Source organism: Pseudopodoces humilis, chromosome 2, assembly GCF_049639895.1.
Source record: "Pseudopodoces humilis isolate 2021_Gansu_Grassland_sample_001 chromosome 2, ASM4963989v1, whole genome shotgun sequence".
In the NCBI taxonomy this organism is placed as follows: Eukaryota; Metazoa; Chordata; class Aves; order Passeriformes; family Paridae; genus Pseudopodoces; species Pseudopodoces humilis.
In genome coordinates this window covers 10,322,471-10,340,425 of record NC_142201.1, presented here as the reverse complement: position 1 = coordinate 10,340,425, position 17,955 = coordinate 10,322,471, and the positions used below count along the sequence as shown (strand labels likewise).

Below are 17,955 nucleotides of genomic sequence, written 5' to 3'. Positions count from 1 at the left end.
CCATGTTTTGTCGTGCATGCATCTTCTACAGATTCTTAGCAGAATCTGTTACTTGGTACAGATTCTAGAGTAGAAGTGACAGACTTTATATGAAATTGTACTATTAAGCAGCAGGGGATAAATGCCACTCAGGAGGTTAGACATACACAGCTGTAGAGATTGTGAAATTCAACCTCTGTCCTGAAAAATAAATACCTTGAAAAAATTGGGAAATTCTAGAACAGTGACATCAATATGAGTATAATAATTTTACCTGTAATATATGGGTTTGAGCCTTTACTATTCATGAATGACAAGTGAAGAAAAATCTTTTTTTGGAAACAAAAGCACAACAAAACATTTGCTGTTGCCCTGAATACTAATGATGGAAGACTGTTGCTATGGTGATGCTAATTTTAACGCTCTTGCCTGTGGACTTCATATGAACTGCCCATTTTAACTTTTGCAAATGTCATTTACAAAATGAAAACCCATTAATGACTGGTGAGGGCACAATGTTCCACTTTAATTAGAATAATAAGGAATGCTGATGCACAAAGTACAGGTTTGTGAATTGCTACAAAGCCCACACTGTCAAAATTAATTACCGCTGATGGGGACTTTGTTCTAATTTTTTTTTTCCAAAGGAAGCTTTAGAATAATACAACTGTAGCTTGACTTGAAGTTGAAAGCAGGCTCTCCTTTTAATAGCAAGGTGGAATAAAGAGGTTTCTGAGACTGACAGTATAGTAAAAAGTACAACAGAGCTTAGAACTGTGACTGAGCCATGCAAAAGGAGCACCAATTCCAGCAAAGGGGAAATGCAAGTGCCAGTGCTGCCAGGAAAAAAAAAATCAGCTAAATACCAGCTCAGAAAAGCAGTTAGGATTTGGAAAATAGAATTGTTTTTTTTAAGGACTTAAAAACAAAAATAAATTGAGTGTGTGCTGTTACATGGTTCTGGTTTAAGTTAGTGGGGTATTACTGTGACTTGTTAATTGTGAAGTGCTGAGACAAGTAGATGATGTTTAAAAACAACAGGATAGATAGTAATAGTAATCTCTTTTTTAATGCACCAAGCCCTTGCAAATCATGAGCATGCATCTCCCATAAGAAGGAAAAAAGTCGCAACTACCATTTCTAATTTTGGGGCAATATCTGGGCATATAAAGTAGGCACTATGCTGCTAGCAGCATGTCAGTAGTACTGACGGCAATGGGGAAAGCACACTGCAATGAAAAGCATCACAGGCAGCTGCTGAGAGTACATTATACAGACTAATTGTTATTATTAAATATCTCCATTGTAGCTCTGCTTAAAGAATCTAATTTAGAGCTGAGATCCATTGTGTGGCATCCTGAATTAACAGAAAGGAAACTTGACTTCTCTTTTGACGAGCTGAGCTGGTGAAGGACTTGATTTGTCTTTATGCTACGTCTCTGGTTCAGTGTGAGATTGCTGGAAGTGCGACTGGTGTGAGGATGAATAGCTGCTAAAATATTTTTCTAAATTCTCCTTCATGATAAACTATGGTTTAATGAGTAGCTGAGCTTTCTTCCAGCATGACCAGTATGAAATCCTCTCTGAGTCTATCGGTATACTCCAGCGCTATTTTAAAATGGCCTGGCCAATTCTGCCCTTGAATTGTTGGCTATTGTGCAAGCCTCTGTACTTAAATACAGCTCTGCACTCAAGATGGCTGGAATTTCATGATATTGTACTAAAGAGAAATACAGCAAAAAATAAAGATTTGACTGCGAATGGTTGTGACTACCAAGTCTGACTGTAAGTTTTTCTGCCCGTGATTTGTTGGCTCAGAAGTTTTCTTCTAGCTGTTAGGAATGTGCAGAGGTAAATGGGTGACCACTAAACAGCACTGTAATCAACGACATTCAGCAAGCACCCACTCTTCATATAGGGTTGTTCAGAAAAGGTTTTGATGTTGAAATTGCCATTGACTATAATTTTTGCAGATAATACCTGTATGCTCTGTGCTGCTGCTGAATGCAGCTGTACCTGGTGGGATGCACAGCCATGAGGCAGCTGGCTGCTCTCAAGAGCCACTGGGCTCAGGGCTAATCCACACTTCTGCAGGACCTTGCCCTATGATATATTATCTCAGAACAAGAAGGGACAAGGCTCTCTTCTACTCAGTAGGAAAAACCTTAGCAGCTACCTGGAATTCAGAGTGAGCCAGAAGCAAACAGCAATTTACAAATATGGAACTGATGTGTGTTAACAAATTGACACTTGTAAATTAAAATTTGGTAGCTTGCCAATACTCAAAGGTTTAGAATTTATGGAATTAATCTGAAATAGAGGAAATAATCTGAGAGAACTGCCTCACAGAAAATTGTTACTAAACACCATTACCAAGACAATTAGACTTTTAAAGTTCATTCTCCAGCTAGAAAGTGGTATTTCTGACAATGTCAGTTCCTGCCAACACTAATGGACAAAGAATTCAAGGGGTTTAAGTTAATGGAACCTGCTGGCATGGAGACTTCTGTGGGATCAAGAACACCTCAGTCTTCCTCAAGACAGATTAGCCACCTGGATAAAAAGGGAATATTTTTGTTCCTTAAAATTCTCTGTTAATCCATGTGAATGGGTAGAATGTAATAGGAATCTGCCTTTTGTGCAGAGGTACAGTGAGACATCCAGTGGTACTAACTGAGCAATTAAGATGCTCCAATCTGTAACCTGGAATTAGGTGATGGAAAGAGTAACAGTGGCTCCAACAACTTCTAAGTTCTTCTCACACGTTTCATATTCTGTGCAATAAAATTTTTACAGTTGTTACAATTCATTTTATGACTATTGTTAATACAGTGAATACAGCATCTTTTAATGAGGCAATAATGGCTGAGGCTGAATTACATTACTGCTACTCAGAGTGACTGAGTGCCAAGTAAAAATCTCTCAGAAGAAGAGAATCAGAAAAAAAATAGTTGTTTGGTGCTGGAAAAGGAGATAAATTATCTTATGGACAAGCAACACTACATGTTTGAGTAGGTATAAAGTGCATAGGATAGCCAACAGCAGCAACAAAACATTGTGTAAAATAATAGAAACATCAACAGAGAAACACTGGTGTTTGAGAGAAAGCATCTATTTTGAGCTTGGGACTTAATAACCATCTAATGGCAAGTGCTATAAACAGGAAAGAAAACTGAAATTAACAAGTTTAGAAGTCATCAGCATAACTAAATTAAACAAAGCTCTGAAAGGAGAGATGAGAAAGTAGGATAAAGAGGGTGGTGGGCTGTAAGCAGAGTTTCCAGTGGGAGGACTGGCTCTGCAAAGGGAGCACAAGAAAGAAGATACAGAAGAAGCAAACAGTAAATTATTACAAGGGAAAGCTTGACAGCAAGCCAAGAGAAGGCATGAAAGGACAGCAGCAAGATAGTTTGTTGAAAGTGGTGGAATGACCTAGAATAAAGTGAACACTGAAAAGATTCTTGGAACTGGACGGCAGGAAATTGTTAGTGACCTTATTAAGAGCTGTTTTAAGGAGAAAATGGAACAGAAGCTAGAACGGACTGGGCAGGAAAAAAAAGAAACATGGACTGGAAAAATATACAAATTCCAAGAAGGAGGGCAATGTTCTGCATATTGAACAGTGTCAGAAAAAACTGTTTGAGAAAAGATTTGTTTTGTTTTATCAAGGACAATCCTGAAGAGAAACTTCCATGTAAGGAAAGAGGAAGCAGATAAGCTTCAAAGAGAATACATCACAAGAAATCGAAAGTCCTAAACAAGTCATTTTGATATGCTCCTAATGTCTGAGGGACTGAAGAAGTTAAGCAAATAGTCTTGTTCTCTAATACCCAACTACTTGATGTCCCTTGCTAATTTCTTATTGTGAAATGTACTACCTGTAACTTGCTATTACTTCAAACAAACTTGTTGTAATCAAGACTTTTCTCCTTCAAACATATAATGCTTTTCAACCCTATTCCCTTCACTGTGACAAGCCCTTTTCTCTGAATTCCTACTGCTGCACAGTAGTATGGCAGCAGCTTGATTAATATGCTTTCCTTTGTTGGGGACAGACCATATGGTTTATCAGTTTTTGAGTGTTTTTTTGTTTTGTTTTGGTTTGGTTTTTTTTTTGCTAATTTCTAAATAATTTTCACAAAAAACCCCAAACAAACCAAACTCAAAACCAAACCCAAAAACTTCCCAAAAAAACAAAATTAAAACCTCCCAGAAACCACAAGCAAAACCAAACCAAACAAACAAAACCCCATAAAGTAACAAAAAAAAAAACCAAACAAACAAAACCTGCCAAAATCCCCAAAAAGCCTAAATCCAAACATATTGAAATTGAAGATTATTCAGATTTGTATTTGATATAATTTTAGCTTAGGCTACTTCAAGCAAATTATATATTCTGAATCTAAACAAAATTTAGATCTGTCTAATGTGCTTTCCAGTTACCTCTGAAAGTACAGAATGACTGTATTTCACTTGGAGCCAGCTTTTCATTTGTGCTTCACAAAGGCAATTATGAAACACACAGCAATTTTTGAATTATAAATTATGAATTTTGAATTATAAATACATATAATTACAAATTCAATCAATACTGATTGAAACCACCATTGTGGGGTTTATATTAAAAAAAAGCAATTCAAAGCCTATAGGTTTGGTGGGTGAATATCTCTGAATAATAATTCAGCTACAGAGTTGCTTTTTATTAAAAAAAAATCAGAATTTTTTTTAATGAACTTGACCTATCATTGTCTTATAGAAGACAGATTGAATATCAACACTGTGGCATGAAAGCAAACTTTAATATTCAATGACTATGTTTTTATAGTCAAGGATCAGCAAAACACAGCAAAAAAGTAATTGAACATCATGCTGTAGCTAAAAGCTGATTAATAAACATAAAAGTATTTCACATTGGAACTTCTCATTTACTAACAAAATATGCTCAGTAAAATTGGCAACTGCAGTGTGACTGGAGCTGGTGATAAAATGGAAGCAGAGGATGCTTTCAATCACAGAAGTAAATGCAAATTAATGACATGCAACACTGTAATCAAGATGTAAGAAAATCTACCATAAATGTAGGCTTCTTTACTTCAGAACTTCTCTGAGTTTAGTTGTTTAATCATATTTATCAAATGCAGTACATGATTTATACATTCCAGGGATTCTCAGCAAACAGGGTTATAAAAAACCCCTTCACTGATGATAATTTTGCTTTAAACACTTTTCAAATTATTCCTTAACTGTTTGAGCAAAGGGAGTCCCAAGAGTAACAGAATGCATATATGTACACATAACTTATTTTTTAACCTTAAGAATCCTATCTCATTTGCATTTTTAGACTTTCAAGAGAACCCTTTGTTGAGGGACTATTCACCTATGAGTTTGTTTCATATTGTTATTCTCTCTATGTTTATATCTGAGACTAAATTCCACACTGGTTTCCTTAGGGACATATCCAGTCTTTATAGCTGTATCCTGTTTACTTCAGCTGCTGTTGTTGCATCAAGTCACACTTGCAATTGCTTTCACTTTTTTTTCTGTTTTCAAAAAAGGTGCATAGGTAAGGTCACCTAAGAGCACTGCCATTGATGAAGTACTAAAGTTAAAAGCAATTAAGCAGACTTAAATTGAAGATGAAACAGTAGATAAAAATCACTGATCTGGGAGGACAGATGCAGCTTCTGATTTTCTAATGAAGGTGCAGTTTTTCTGTGTTTCAGCATGAAGCAGAATCTGTTCATTTTTTGTTGCATTCTTTACAATGTTAGATTGTGTATCCCCTTTTCTAATAGAACCTTGTCATATGGTGACATCCGCCAGGATGGCAAATGGTGGATTGGAAAATAGTGTTTGGAAATAAAAATTGTTTTAGTAATTCAGTATTTTTATTCAATTGAAATTCAAATTATTTTTATTTATCTTCCTCATATTTCTTTATTCCGTATTTTCAGGCCAATACATTTGTATGACCATATATCATTTAGCAAACATCTCCCTGAGATGTCTATCCTGCTGCAAAAGTGCTTCTTAATCATTAACAAAGTATAACACCCATGTCTCAACTAGAATAGCTTTGGGTTATGATTAAAGTCTTATCATGGTGCTCCATGTTGCTTAAATGGTTGAGGTGTTTGTATGAAGTTATCTATTCCCATGCCTAACAGTAATTTTCTAGCTACCCTTTACATTCTAATTCCATGCCTGTAACATTTCTTTCTAACAATTTTTCTTAGTATGCTTCATGCAGGGTGTCATAACCCTCAAGCATTAAAAGTTTTACATTTTCTCCAATAATGGAGCTTTTAAGAAAAAAAATGAGGTAAATTTGTTGAAAAATGAAGTCTTGAAAAATGTGTCTTTGCCCCTCTGCTCCTGTAATAGCTCTGCAGTAGTGAACAGAAAAAATATCTTGATAAAGAAAACAAGGAGACAAATACATAATAAAATTCAAAGGGCAGTCTGTGTTATGTACTAGCCAGACAACTAATACTTAAACATTGAAATAATAGGAACTTTTCTAGCAGACATCTAAATAAATATAAAATATCTGAATGAGACTGAATTATCATGGGTTTAAATATCTAGATTTCTTTAAAAAGCTTTACCTACTGCATAAAAATTTTAATGTTAAACCCCACAACTCAACTGACCATTAAATTTCACTAACATAATAGTGCATAAGTTCACATTATAAAGTGTGAAATACATAAGTGAAGAATAAAACACATATCAACAACTTTGCACATATTTAAAGAAATCTTAATTCTTAGTAATTTATTGCTGTATTGAGTTTGTGCCCCCTCAAGCTCCCAAACTAACACCTACATATGGCATTTATGCTAACAGATTTTGGTCCTGCTGAAAAAGAGGAGGGAGGACCTTGACACAGAGTGGGTTGGTGATAAGGAGCAAAGTTTGACTTCTACTCACTGTTCTACTCTGTAGGCTGTAGACACCACTCAGTGACCCTGCTAGGTTCCTTACATAAAGGGTGCTGCTTGTGTTGTACCGTAATCTCATTTTCTGAGCTCAATTGCCATGGAAAATGCAATGCCATGAATGCTTGTGTTACAAAAATTACTTGTAAGAAAAGCAATTCATCCAGAGATGAGATGTATTTTTTTATGGTTTGTTTTTCTCAAATTATCTAGCCAGAGATTTCCTAATATAAAAGTTTATCTGATGAGTATTTGAAATTCAAGACAAATAAGTAGCATGCAGGAGGCTGCCAAACCTAAAGATCATATTTGAAATGATGATTTATCTCATAAAATTCAGCTTTTAAAACAGAAAATGAGAAAAAAGCAAAATTAATATAGATGATTTGGTCATTCCTAACCATTCATTAGAATCTTTCCTTAAGTCTAACCTTAATAACATTTATACAGTTTTAAATTAGTTCATTTTATGTGTCCCTTAGAATCTGTAACTCCTAAGTTACTATGCACAAACTAGTTCTCAAGATTTAAGGTCTAAAGATAAGGATATCACAGGACTGATGTGCAACACAGAACTGATTTCAGCTATTACTTGACAAGAAGAAGAAAACAAAATCATTGAAAGACATCCCATTAGGAGAAAAATGGGCCAAATAATCCATAATCATGATTCAGTAAGTAAAGACTAAACAAATCTCTCATGGCAAGAAGTGTTTGTACAGACAGGTGGAGAATATTCTGAAAAATACGAACTTATTGCAGTCAGCAGGAGAAATGGCAACTTAGAAAGCCAGAGAAAGAATAGATTCAAGAGCAGTTCAGCAGGATCCTTGAATTATTTTTGAAAAAGAATCCAGGAAAACACCTGACCTTGCCCTGACAGACAGGCCACTTCAGGAAACAGAAAGAGCCCAGCTGGAGTGGCCGATTATTGCGCTCTCAGTCTGCTCTGGGCTGTTGTGTGGCCTCAGGTGCCACTATGAGAACGTTCCTCAGTCAACCAAAGCTGTGCATCCACAGCAAACAGAGCTGGAAATGTAAATTGTACCTGGCCATAACCACTGCTTTCTCACTGTACTGAGACCTTCCTTAAAGCACAGCTGGTAATTGCACTCCTGACATATTTTAGACTGACGAGATCATAAAAAAGACAAAAAAGGCACAGTTGGTGAAGCAGGATCAATTTAATGCTGACTCCCTAGATGGAATTTTACTCATGTGAAATGGAGAAATCATCTTATTTGTGGAGCTGGCTGCAATAGAAGGGACACTGGACCAAGGGCAAAGCAGGCAATGGATGTGACAAGTGCTGCTTTGGAGAAGCTGTCAGTCTTTGGAGGAAAAAAGGAAGCATGAGACTTGATATAACACGAATATGTAAGGAATCTGAGATATTGTTCCCCATTTCCTTGAATATTACATTGGACAGTTGTCAGAAGTTGTCTCTTCTTTGTCCGTCATCTAAATTAAGTACGTAATTGATCTTTAAAAAAAAAAAGAAAATTCTGACAGGCAAATCTTTCTATTTTTTTTCTTAATGTGTCTAATCTTTTCAAGTTCAAAGCATTCCAGTGGAAATCAAACATAATTCCTATTTTAGAATCCTGCTTATTAAGCACACTGTTTAAAAGATGGGCTTTGAGGAGATGGCAATACATTTTAGCTATCAGGAGCAGCTGTAAAATCTACTTTTTAATGGAAGATTTGGCATATATGCTATAAAATAGGACCATATTGTATAGATGTCACTCAACTTTGCAAAGCTTATATTGGCTATGTAATTTTTCATTCATTTACTTCAGTTGTTAAGTGTAGGCAGGCTACATTTAACAACTGCAGTTAGACGAATCTAATAGAAATGAAGCAAAATTCAAGCAAAAATCACATTTGGCTTACAATAAATGTAACAACTTCACCTACAATAAAAGTAAAATATTTAAGGTTCTGCAATTATATTCTGCTATACTATAAATACATGAACACCTTGTACAGTACCAAAAGTTTATTTTTTCACACCATTGCCTATAAAAATGGTTGATATATTAATCTAGTCACAGACCTGGAAAGCAATGACTAGCTGGATTTAATAGATTTAAAATGTTGATATGTTCCCTTTAATTAGGAAAATAGAAAAGTAGGATTCCATCTAAAATTCTTATTCATTACCTGCATAACACATTTTAAGATTTAACCTCCACAAAAATTATCCTTGCATTGTTTTACCCCTCTGTAATGCTTAGCACTATATACTCTTCATGAACATTTGCACTGAATGCATTTGAAAACAAAGCTTAAGAGCTTTACTCTTCCCTTTGCTGTGAGCAGTGTCCCACCAAGAGGACCAGGTGTTGTGTAAGCACCCAAGGAAGCTGCTCTCCACCCTCCACAACAGGCACTATGTTTATGGATGGAAAGCACATGGTTTCCCTCACTCACTGCCCCAAACCAGAGGCTACAGACCTGCCCTCAGCCCCCACACCAGCTAGGACACACTAAAATTGCTGCTGAGTACTTATAATTAATTTAAAAACAAATTAAATCCCCTTCAGTTGCTTCTCATGTGAGGGCAGTAGTTCCCTGCTGACAGATGGTAACGAGGAGCGGACCCACAATATCTTCCTTGAGTGCTCTTGCTCAGTCAGCAGGAACACATCTGTTTATAACCTCTGCTTTCATTATAAAGGTAGTTAAAGGCTCAAGATTTCTCATTTATTTACACTCTGAGTTTAAATTTTTCTGACAAGTTTTGGAACCAAGGCTTCACAACCCTACAAATCATAAAGAAAATCTCTGCACTAGGACAAACCTCTAGGAAATATCATTTAGGTTTTTATGCCAGAAAGCATGAGAATTTGCATCACATAAAGGCAAAGAGAAAAGTATTATACTTTTTCTTTCCTTCACAATAGTTTCAGTTTTCCTATATAGAGCTCAGAATTGAAAGACAGGGAAAAAATTTTTTAGAAAGCCAAAATAATTATTTTTTATTTTTTTTGGTATTTGGTAGATAGGTTAACTGTCAGCCATACACATGGTTTTCATAGCTTGCTCACAGTTTCACTCACTACATAGACATAATCATACATTATTTATTTATAGTTCTCCATGTCTCTCTCTGCTCCGCTTGACAGATATTTCCTACTTCCTTTTGTGCCTTGTACTTATCTGCATTCTGCAGAAGAAACAATTAACCCAAGTGATTTTCTCAGAACAGCATCTCTTCACTTTTTATCTTAGCAAAATTTAATTCAGATACATTAATTTATCCTGTCTCTAAGTTGAACAAAAGTAAAAGAATCATGGCTTTAATCTGTTTGCTTTTACAATGAAAACTCAGGGGTCTTAGCTTTTTTTCTGTGTTGAAATTCTGCATGGTTAAACAACAATTGAAAGGGAGATTAAAAATTAAGACAACAAAGAAGTATGTTTATAGAAACTGGCCTGCTAGATCTCCAGTGTGAAGTAGGGAAAGAATGAAGGATCTAAAACTAGCAAAACTGTATGTCACAAGCTGATACATTAAATGCAAATCAAATATTCTCACAGGAAACCACAATGTGGAAGAGAGTGAGCAAGTGGAGACGCCTTGTCCTTGGAGTTAGCTCACTGCATAGCTAATTTATAGAGAGAGGCTCACATGGATCTTCTCGAGGAGTCAAAGCTGTGCTCCTGAGAATCCAGCTTTGTCCTTAGCAGGACAAAGTTCAGTGAACTGCTATAATCTGTATAAGAAAATAAGCTTGGCTGGAAAATAACTTGGAAGGTTTCCTTTGTGGGAAGCACTGAGATGAAAGACTACTGTATTTTTTCAGAAGCATTTTAAATCCTTCAAAAGAATGGGCACAGCAAGAGGGTAAGAAGACAGACACTATTAACTGGCAAGCTAGATACACAGAGGAGGAATAATGTCAAAGATTAGTACAAATATAGAAGTCACACCTACTAGATTTCAACACATTCACAATGGCAGGACTACTGAATACTTTTTTAGAGAGAAAGTATGTTGCAGACTTCAGTCCCACTCCTCCTCTTTAATTCCAGGCAACAGAGATCTTCTAGCACTGAGTAATGGACAATTTTGGAGAGGATAAGAGACACACTAGAGAGATGCAAACATGGTTCAGAGTAGAGATGCTTAATGTCCCTTTATGCCCTGGGAGGACAGACACTGCAGAGGGATTGGGTAGTGCAGCATGACCAAACACCCCTTCTGGTGCTGCAAAATGGAAAGCAAACACTTGAATTTGTTACCTGTCACTGCTTTGGAGCAGCTCCTCTATCTGTTGATTGGAAGATAAGAATATGCATGTGCATGCATGCACGCGTGAGATCCCTTTCATCATGGGGTGAGCTCTGCTAAAATGTGATCTAACCTGAATTACAGTGTAAAAATCCTCAGCCTCCCTACCTTTATTAACTGCCTTTTTAAGAATTTGAGACTTTTTTGTAATGTTTTTACATATATTCAGTAGTCATTGAGATGTGTATTTTTTCCATTTGCTTTTCAGATTTCTAATGTAGAGTAATTGCCTGTTTTGTCTTCTAAAAACTTAAATTTAGAAATTTTAATGAATACCTAAAACATTAATAAAGAGTACAGACATGCCTGTGCCTGTTTCTTCCTTTCCATTTTCTAGGTTACACTGCAGAAAGAGCAGGATCAAGGTCTTCAAAGAACAGGGCTGATTAAACTGAAAACTATTTTTTTATAGTCCTCTCCTTTTGTAATCTAATAAAACTTTTAAAATCTGTACTAGACACAAGGAATATATCAAGGAGAAAAAAGATCAAAACTCAAAAGGGTTGGATAAAATGTGTTTTCAAGCAATTTTATATGTTTTACATCAGAGGCAAAGCAGAGGGTTTTTTAACTCGGTATCACCTCGTGGTCTGAGCAAGTGCTCAGTGCCCCAGCAGCCTCGTGCACCTGCAGCTTGGGATACTTCTGCTGTCCTGGAATACAAAAACTATATTTCCTCAGTTTGCTGGGGAAGAGAAAGGTGGGGCTGAAGTTCTGGTCTAGCTTGTCATCTCCGTAAGGAGGGAAGCACGTGAAAGCCTGGAAGGAAATGCAGCAGCTGATGCAAGGCCATTGAAAGGCAATTTTCATGAGGCTGACACCAGGCCAAGAAACCACCAAATGCCAGACACAGGGAGCAGCTGAAGTGGGTTGTACACTGTTGATAATTATATTCTCTATGGCAATGTTGCCTGTACAAGTACAATTTGAAACAAAAAACCCTAAAACTGACTGATGTGAATAAGCTCAAGAGGGAATTTTTGAAGTAATAGCTTTAGAAGCAACTAGTTGCTACAGATTAATCAGCTGTATACAAATTAAATTTTAACCAGGAAAATCACAGATTGAAGATACATAACCATAAATAAACATTGGTGCTGAAGACTTAGCATGAAGTACTGTCTGATTTATGGATTATTGAGTGCAATATCATCACAAATGGGAAAGTAATGAAAGAGAGCAGTTAAGCATCAAGGGAAAACCAGATAAAATGAAAACCAGTAAAATGTGTAGCAAATCTGGTTAATGAAGAGGGCTAACACCAATATTCTACATTGATGACAGAAAGAAAATTATGTGAACATGAAGAGAATGCTCCCTGTATCTTCTTAGCCTCATGAAGTTCTTTTAGAGAATTAACAACTAATAGAAAAGTAATGCATCAAAGATTAAAAAAAAAAAAAGTATTTATTTTAAAAGCCAAAGAGGTACAGAAAACAACTTAGTTCTTTGTAAATATGAAATATGATTGATGAATATGAATGAAAAAAAAGAAAGACCAAGGATAGCAGGAGAAGGCAATAGATATATCAGCTCAGTAAGATGCATTAAAACTTGACCACTTTCTTTTTACATCTCAAGGACAGCAAGTTTTTCTATAAAAGATGTGGCTAAATTAAAACTTTAAACTAGTGATGTATGACAGACGTACTTGACCCCTTAACCAAACTATCAGTAATTTGGTACTGGCTCCAGTGCAAGTAATGACCTGAGCTGTAGCCAGGCCAAGAACTCCTCTAGAAACTCCTGAAGGGGCAGAGTGACCCAGGGAGCATTGATGCACATGGGCTTGGAACACAGATTGTGTGAGTAATGCATGAATAGCAGCTGGCTTTTCCAAGGGTCTCTCATCAAAGAACAAAGAAGGCTGTGGGTACAAGGAGGTTCATGCATACCCTTCCTCCTGTATTATTTTGACTATAACCCAACCACTCTATCCCATAGCTTTGACAGCCTCAGGGCTATGAGTTCTCCCTGCTGGGCAGTGTGGCTGCACAGCAGTGACTTCCCCTAGCCCTGGGACAACTCTCAGGAGTCAAGGCAGAGACCTTTCTACAAACAACCAATCTTTGGATGAGTCCGATTCATATTCTCTAAACTGCAACTGGACTGCACAGCAGTGACTCTCCCCTGGATCTGGGACTCCTGTCAAGGACTGAGATTCCTTTCCTGAGACTAAGAAATCCTTCCTTACCAGGCAGAGAAACCCCTTACTTATGGATCCTTGGTAAGTGGGTGGTAGCATGCTAAATAAATATTGATGAAATCCGTGTAGTTAATTCCTTTAGACATATGCCATTGTCCAAGTCTGAGACTAAGTCTGGACCTAGCCACAGCTAAGCTCTGTCAGGACTTTAGAAAGCAAGGTGGTCTGCTCAGAAACTCATGACCCATTAATTCATGACTACCTTACCCTTTGGCTCTTTGGTCAATGTGTAAATAATTTGAAATAGATTTGAACTTGATTTTCCTTTGTATAATGTACTAAAATGTATAATGTAACTAATAGACTGAACCTTGCCATTGAACTTGATTAAGATGCACTTTTATAAATTTATAGTAAACCCACTCTTGTTAATTCCTCTGACAGTGATTCTTTGATCTGAATCACTCACTTGTGACAAGCTAGTGTAATTGGCAGGATCCTAAATCAGGATCCACGGCATAATGCTATAACTGTTTATGGCTATTAAAATGGCTTTCAAAGTGAACAAAATAAATATATTCCTTTGAATTTGTAAATAGCCTAGAACAGAAGACTAAAAAGTAGGAAGGAGTAAGCAAGAACAGCATTGACCAAACGGTTACCCCTGGCTGCTGGATGTGTCACAGACAGAGGTGCCAAGCACAACATGAAGTGCATTTTGTGCCTACTTTAAGAATTGCCAAATTCCCCTCCCCATAATGGCAAGTCATGCCATGTGAAAGAGAAAAGGAGGATCTTTGCCTTCATCTTAGTGCCATAAACTGCCAGAGCATTGACTTGCTTTCCAGCCTGTCTCTGGTAGACTGCCCCTCCTTCTTGACAGAGCTTTCCAGTTTCTTTGTGACTGTTTCATTATTCATAGCCAAATGCAAACATCAGACAACTTACAAGATTAATGCAACAATAAACCAGCTTAACCAGGTATAACTGAACCTCTGAACACTTAGTTTCCTTCATGCATAACTCAAATACTTGTTTTTAGGCTGCTGTAGAAGTTCACCCTGTTGTGAAAGTTGCAACTGAAGTGCCACTGCAAGAGCATTCTGTAACCAAATGTCTTCAGCGACACCAGTTGAGCTTGCAAAGTGTTTAGGGAGTATAAAGAGGAGCCATGGAAATAGGTGTATTAAACAATACCCATGTCTTTGTTACTTGCACTACAGTGTTTATAGCTGGTGTAGCATCACCTGTTTCCTTCAGAAGTAGGATAAGTAGTTCAAAGCACATGTTACAGGTAAAGAACTCAAAAGAGAAGAAAAAAAATGTATTAAACCATCTTTTTTCATTGTTGTGTGGTAACACTACTTAGACCATGAGAAGCAGGTATTTCCAAATTCTGATTTTTTAAAAAAATGTTCATTTGTTGTGCAGACACATCTCTTAAAGCAAACTAGCTTAATTTGGGAACTAAACTCAAAAAGATTAGGCTTTAGGAACTAATTGCCCCTTGCCATTCCTCAGCTATGGCCTTTACCAAGTATTGTCTCTAAAGGAATTCACAGTATTGAGTATGTGCATTTAAAACTATACAAATTATTAAAATTATTAATTAATCAAATTATTATAAGCCATTAAAAATTAGAGTTAAAAATCCCTAGTGTATCATGTTTACAACTGCAATTCAGAATGCTGGGGTTTTTTTTGCTTTTGCAAAACCTGCCATACATACAAAGGGCAAAGGCACAATTTAAACTATAATCCAGGTACCTCAAAGCTTTACTTTATTTGCAGGTGATTTATAGCATAAACCCAAACAACTTACAGATCAGTGCATCCTACTGTGTTTTTAGATAACTAGCACACTTCTGTGAAATGTATTGCAGGTTTTGTTCCTTTTTGTCCTTCCCATTTAGGAAGCTTGCTTCCCATGTAGGAGCAGCTCACAATCATTTAAGAAAATTACTAACTCTCCCCTTAAATAAGAAATGTAAACAGCTGGAATGCATTTCTATTGATACTCACTTGATATAATACGGCACTTTGTTTGGTGAGATTGCCCTCTCCCAGGGGCCTTGGACAGAAGCTGTTAACAACAAACAAACAAACAAATAAATAAATAACTGCTCACATACATTCATACATACCAACATACCTGGAAGAGAAACGTGGGGGTCAAACAGGAAAGACAACATTAATCTCTAGAATTACAATTTTACACTCGGCCACGTTGATATAGGTCTGTTTGCTCAGTTGCCCATGAAGGCAGGAAGGATTAACCTGCTGTTCTGAAACTTCTGTCCTAATCTGAGAGAAATTGAACTCATTCAGCTGCAAAGATAAATACAAAAACCCCTTGAAAGCTAAGCTTACAGAACAGATATGAAGCAGACCGAGCAAGCTATCTTTCTGGCATGCTCTTTTATAGGATTCCTCCTGCTAAAGTGTTTGACTGAAAGAAGAAATACTTCTATTTCTTTCCTTGTGTGGTCAGCACTTCCCATCCTTCCAGGAACCCAATTATGTACTTGTTTACATTTTATGTTGAGTCAAGTTACAGATAAAAGATCATCTAAGTATTTCGTTTGTTGCTAATCTCTTGCTGACTTGTTCTAAATGGTAAACATTTTTATTTTCTCCACATTAAAATAACTATTACAATTATTACTGTTGTAATAATTGTAACCTGCCTTCCAAATAATGGAGAAAATAATAGTATGATCACAACAAATAGAGAGGAGATAACTTTGCCCGCTCTTGATTATCACAGTGTTAAATGCCAACATCAATTTACAACACAATGAAAATATTTTGTAAAAGAGGTTTTTATAAAACTCATTTGACAAAAGAATTATAAATTATTTTTTTAGAGGCAGAGATAATTTATAGTTTAGGCCATAATCAGGGCCTAAATAATTTTTTTTATTAGGAGCTTGTTATCTGTCAAACAAAGTAGAACCAAGAATTTTCTTTCTTTAATATAATGATTAAAAGAAAAGATATGAAAAGTGACCTAATGGAGAAAAAAAAGCCTGTTTGCTTCACCCAGTATAACCCTTCTTTTTAGTGACCCCTGCTGTTTACAAAGGAAAGAAATTGTTACCAAGACAACTAGGAATTCGCTTCTTGAGCATTTGGCTGTATTTTCTTTCCCTCTCTTACTCAGAATAGACACGCCACTCCCACTTTATCAAAATCGACAAATTACAATCCACACAAATAATAACTACCAAAATACATATTCAATCTATTTTGTACCAGATTACAGAAGTCAGTCCGTAGAATGAAGTATAGTTTCTCTCTATTGCCCACATATTGGAGTGTGTGGAAATAAGAGTTTGAGGAAAGAGATGAAATGTGCTCCTAAAATGGCTGTGTAAGGAAATCTTGCTACTTTTGCACATGAATTGTGAAGTAGGGCTGGAGGGAGACTAGTGACTCCACAAAGGACACACATATCAGCCATGGGAGAAACTGGTGCCATTACAGGTGGTCTGAAGAGGAGAAGGAAGAGCTGGTGAGAACAGGATACAGGCTGGGGTGAGGGTGAGTGAATTTCATATAAATTTAGGACAATGCTAAGAAGGTAGGGAAAGGAAGGACTTTATTTGGAAGAAAGAGAATCGTAGAATGCTTAGGGTTGGAAGGGACCTTAAGGATCATCTAGTTTCAATTTGCCCACCAAGGGCAGGGAACCTCCTGTTAGGTCAGGTTAATCAGAGCTCCATCCAGCCTGATCCTGAACACCTCCGGGGATGGGGAGTCCACAGCCTTCCAGTGCCTTGCCTCTCTTGCAGTAAAGAATTCCTTCCTAACACCCAATGTCAACCCATCCTCTTTCATTTTAACGCTGTTTGCCCTTGTCCTATCAAAACATGCCCTTGTGAAAAGTCTCTCTCCATAAATATGATAATTCCGTTTCAGATTGCTGGTGGCCAAGGAATTCCAAAAATTCTGCCTCAACATCTCTGCACGTTCTGCTGTTGTCTTCAACCCCCCAGCCAGACATCTGTAGCTAAGCTGAGTGTCATTGCTTTCCTATTACTTACATTTACACACATTCATGTTCTTAAAAGAAGAAAAGTAAATTTCAAAGGTATGAACCATAAGAAGGAGTGACTCTCAAAATCTGCAGGAAACGGAATTTTAATTACAGTGTTAGATCTCGTGGGAAACTAGCACACTGCACTGCCATTGAAGTCTGTAGGCCATGAACACAGGAACACAAAACCATATGCACTTTCAAATACAAATACTGAAATATACACTTAATTTATATATGATCCAATACTCCTTCTGGGACCAGGCACTGCCCTTTGGTTGTGTGTTTGTGGGCTGCACAGCTGAGGAGCTGTGAAGGCCAAGGCTGCTGTCCATTGAGCTGGTACCGTGAGCTGCAGCTGCTCGGCTTCGGTGCTCTGCTGCAGCCTCAAAGGATGTAAACATACGTTTGTTATGTGATTTGCAGAAATGCAAAAAGTAACAAGAATAGAATATCATGTAATGTTTTGATGTTAAAAATCTCCAAATAACTTTTAACCCCATTTTCAAGTTCATTGAAAATTTTTAACCATTATGCTTAAATATTCTTT

The 17,955-nt window shown here is 36.8% G+C and overlaps 1 protein-coding gene across 9 annotated transcripts in view; it reads right to left on the bottom strand.

The window, feature by feature from the left end:
* DMD (dystrophin) overlaps nt 1-17,955 on the bottom strand; it is a 1,137,330-nt gene that overhangs the window by 101,023 nt on the left and 1,018,352 nt on the right. For all 9 annotated transcript variants that reach the window (XM_088068904.1, XM_088068916.1, XM_088068923.1 and 6 more), the window contains one exon: nt 15,389-15,449. In XM_088068904.1, coding sequence (XP_087925030.1) covers nt 15,389-15,449 — 61 coding nt within the window. The remainder of the gene's footprint in view (nt 1-15,388; nt 15,450-17,955) is intronic.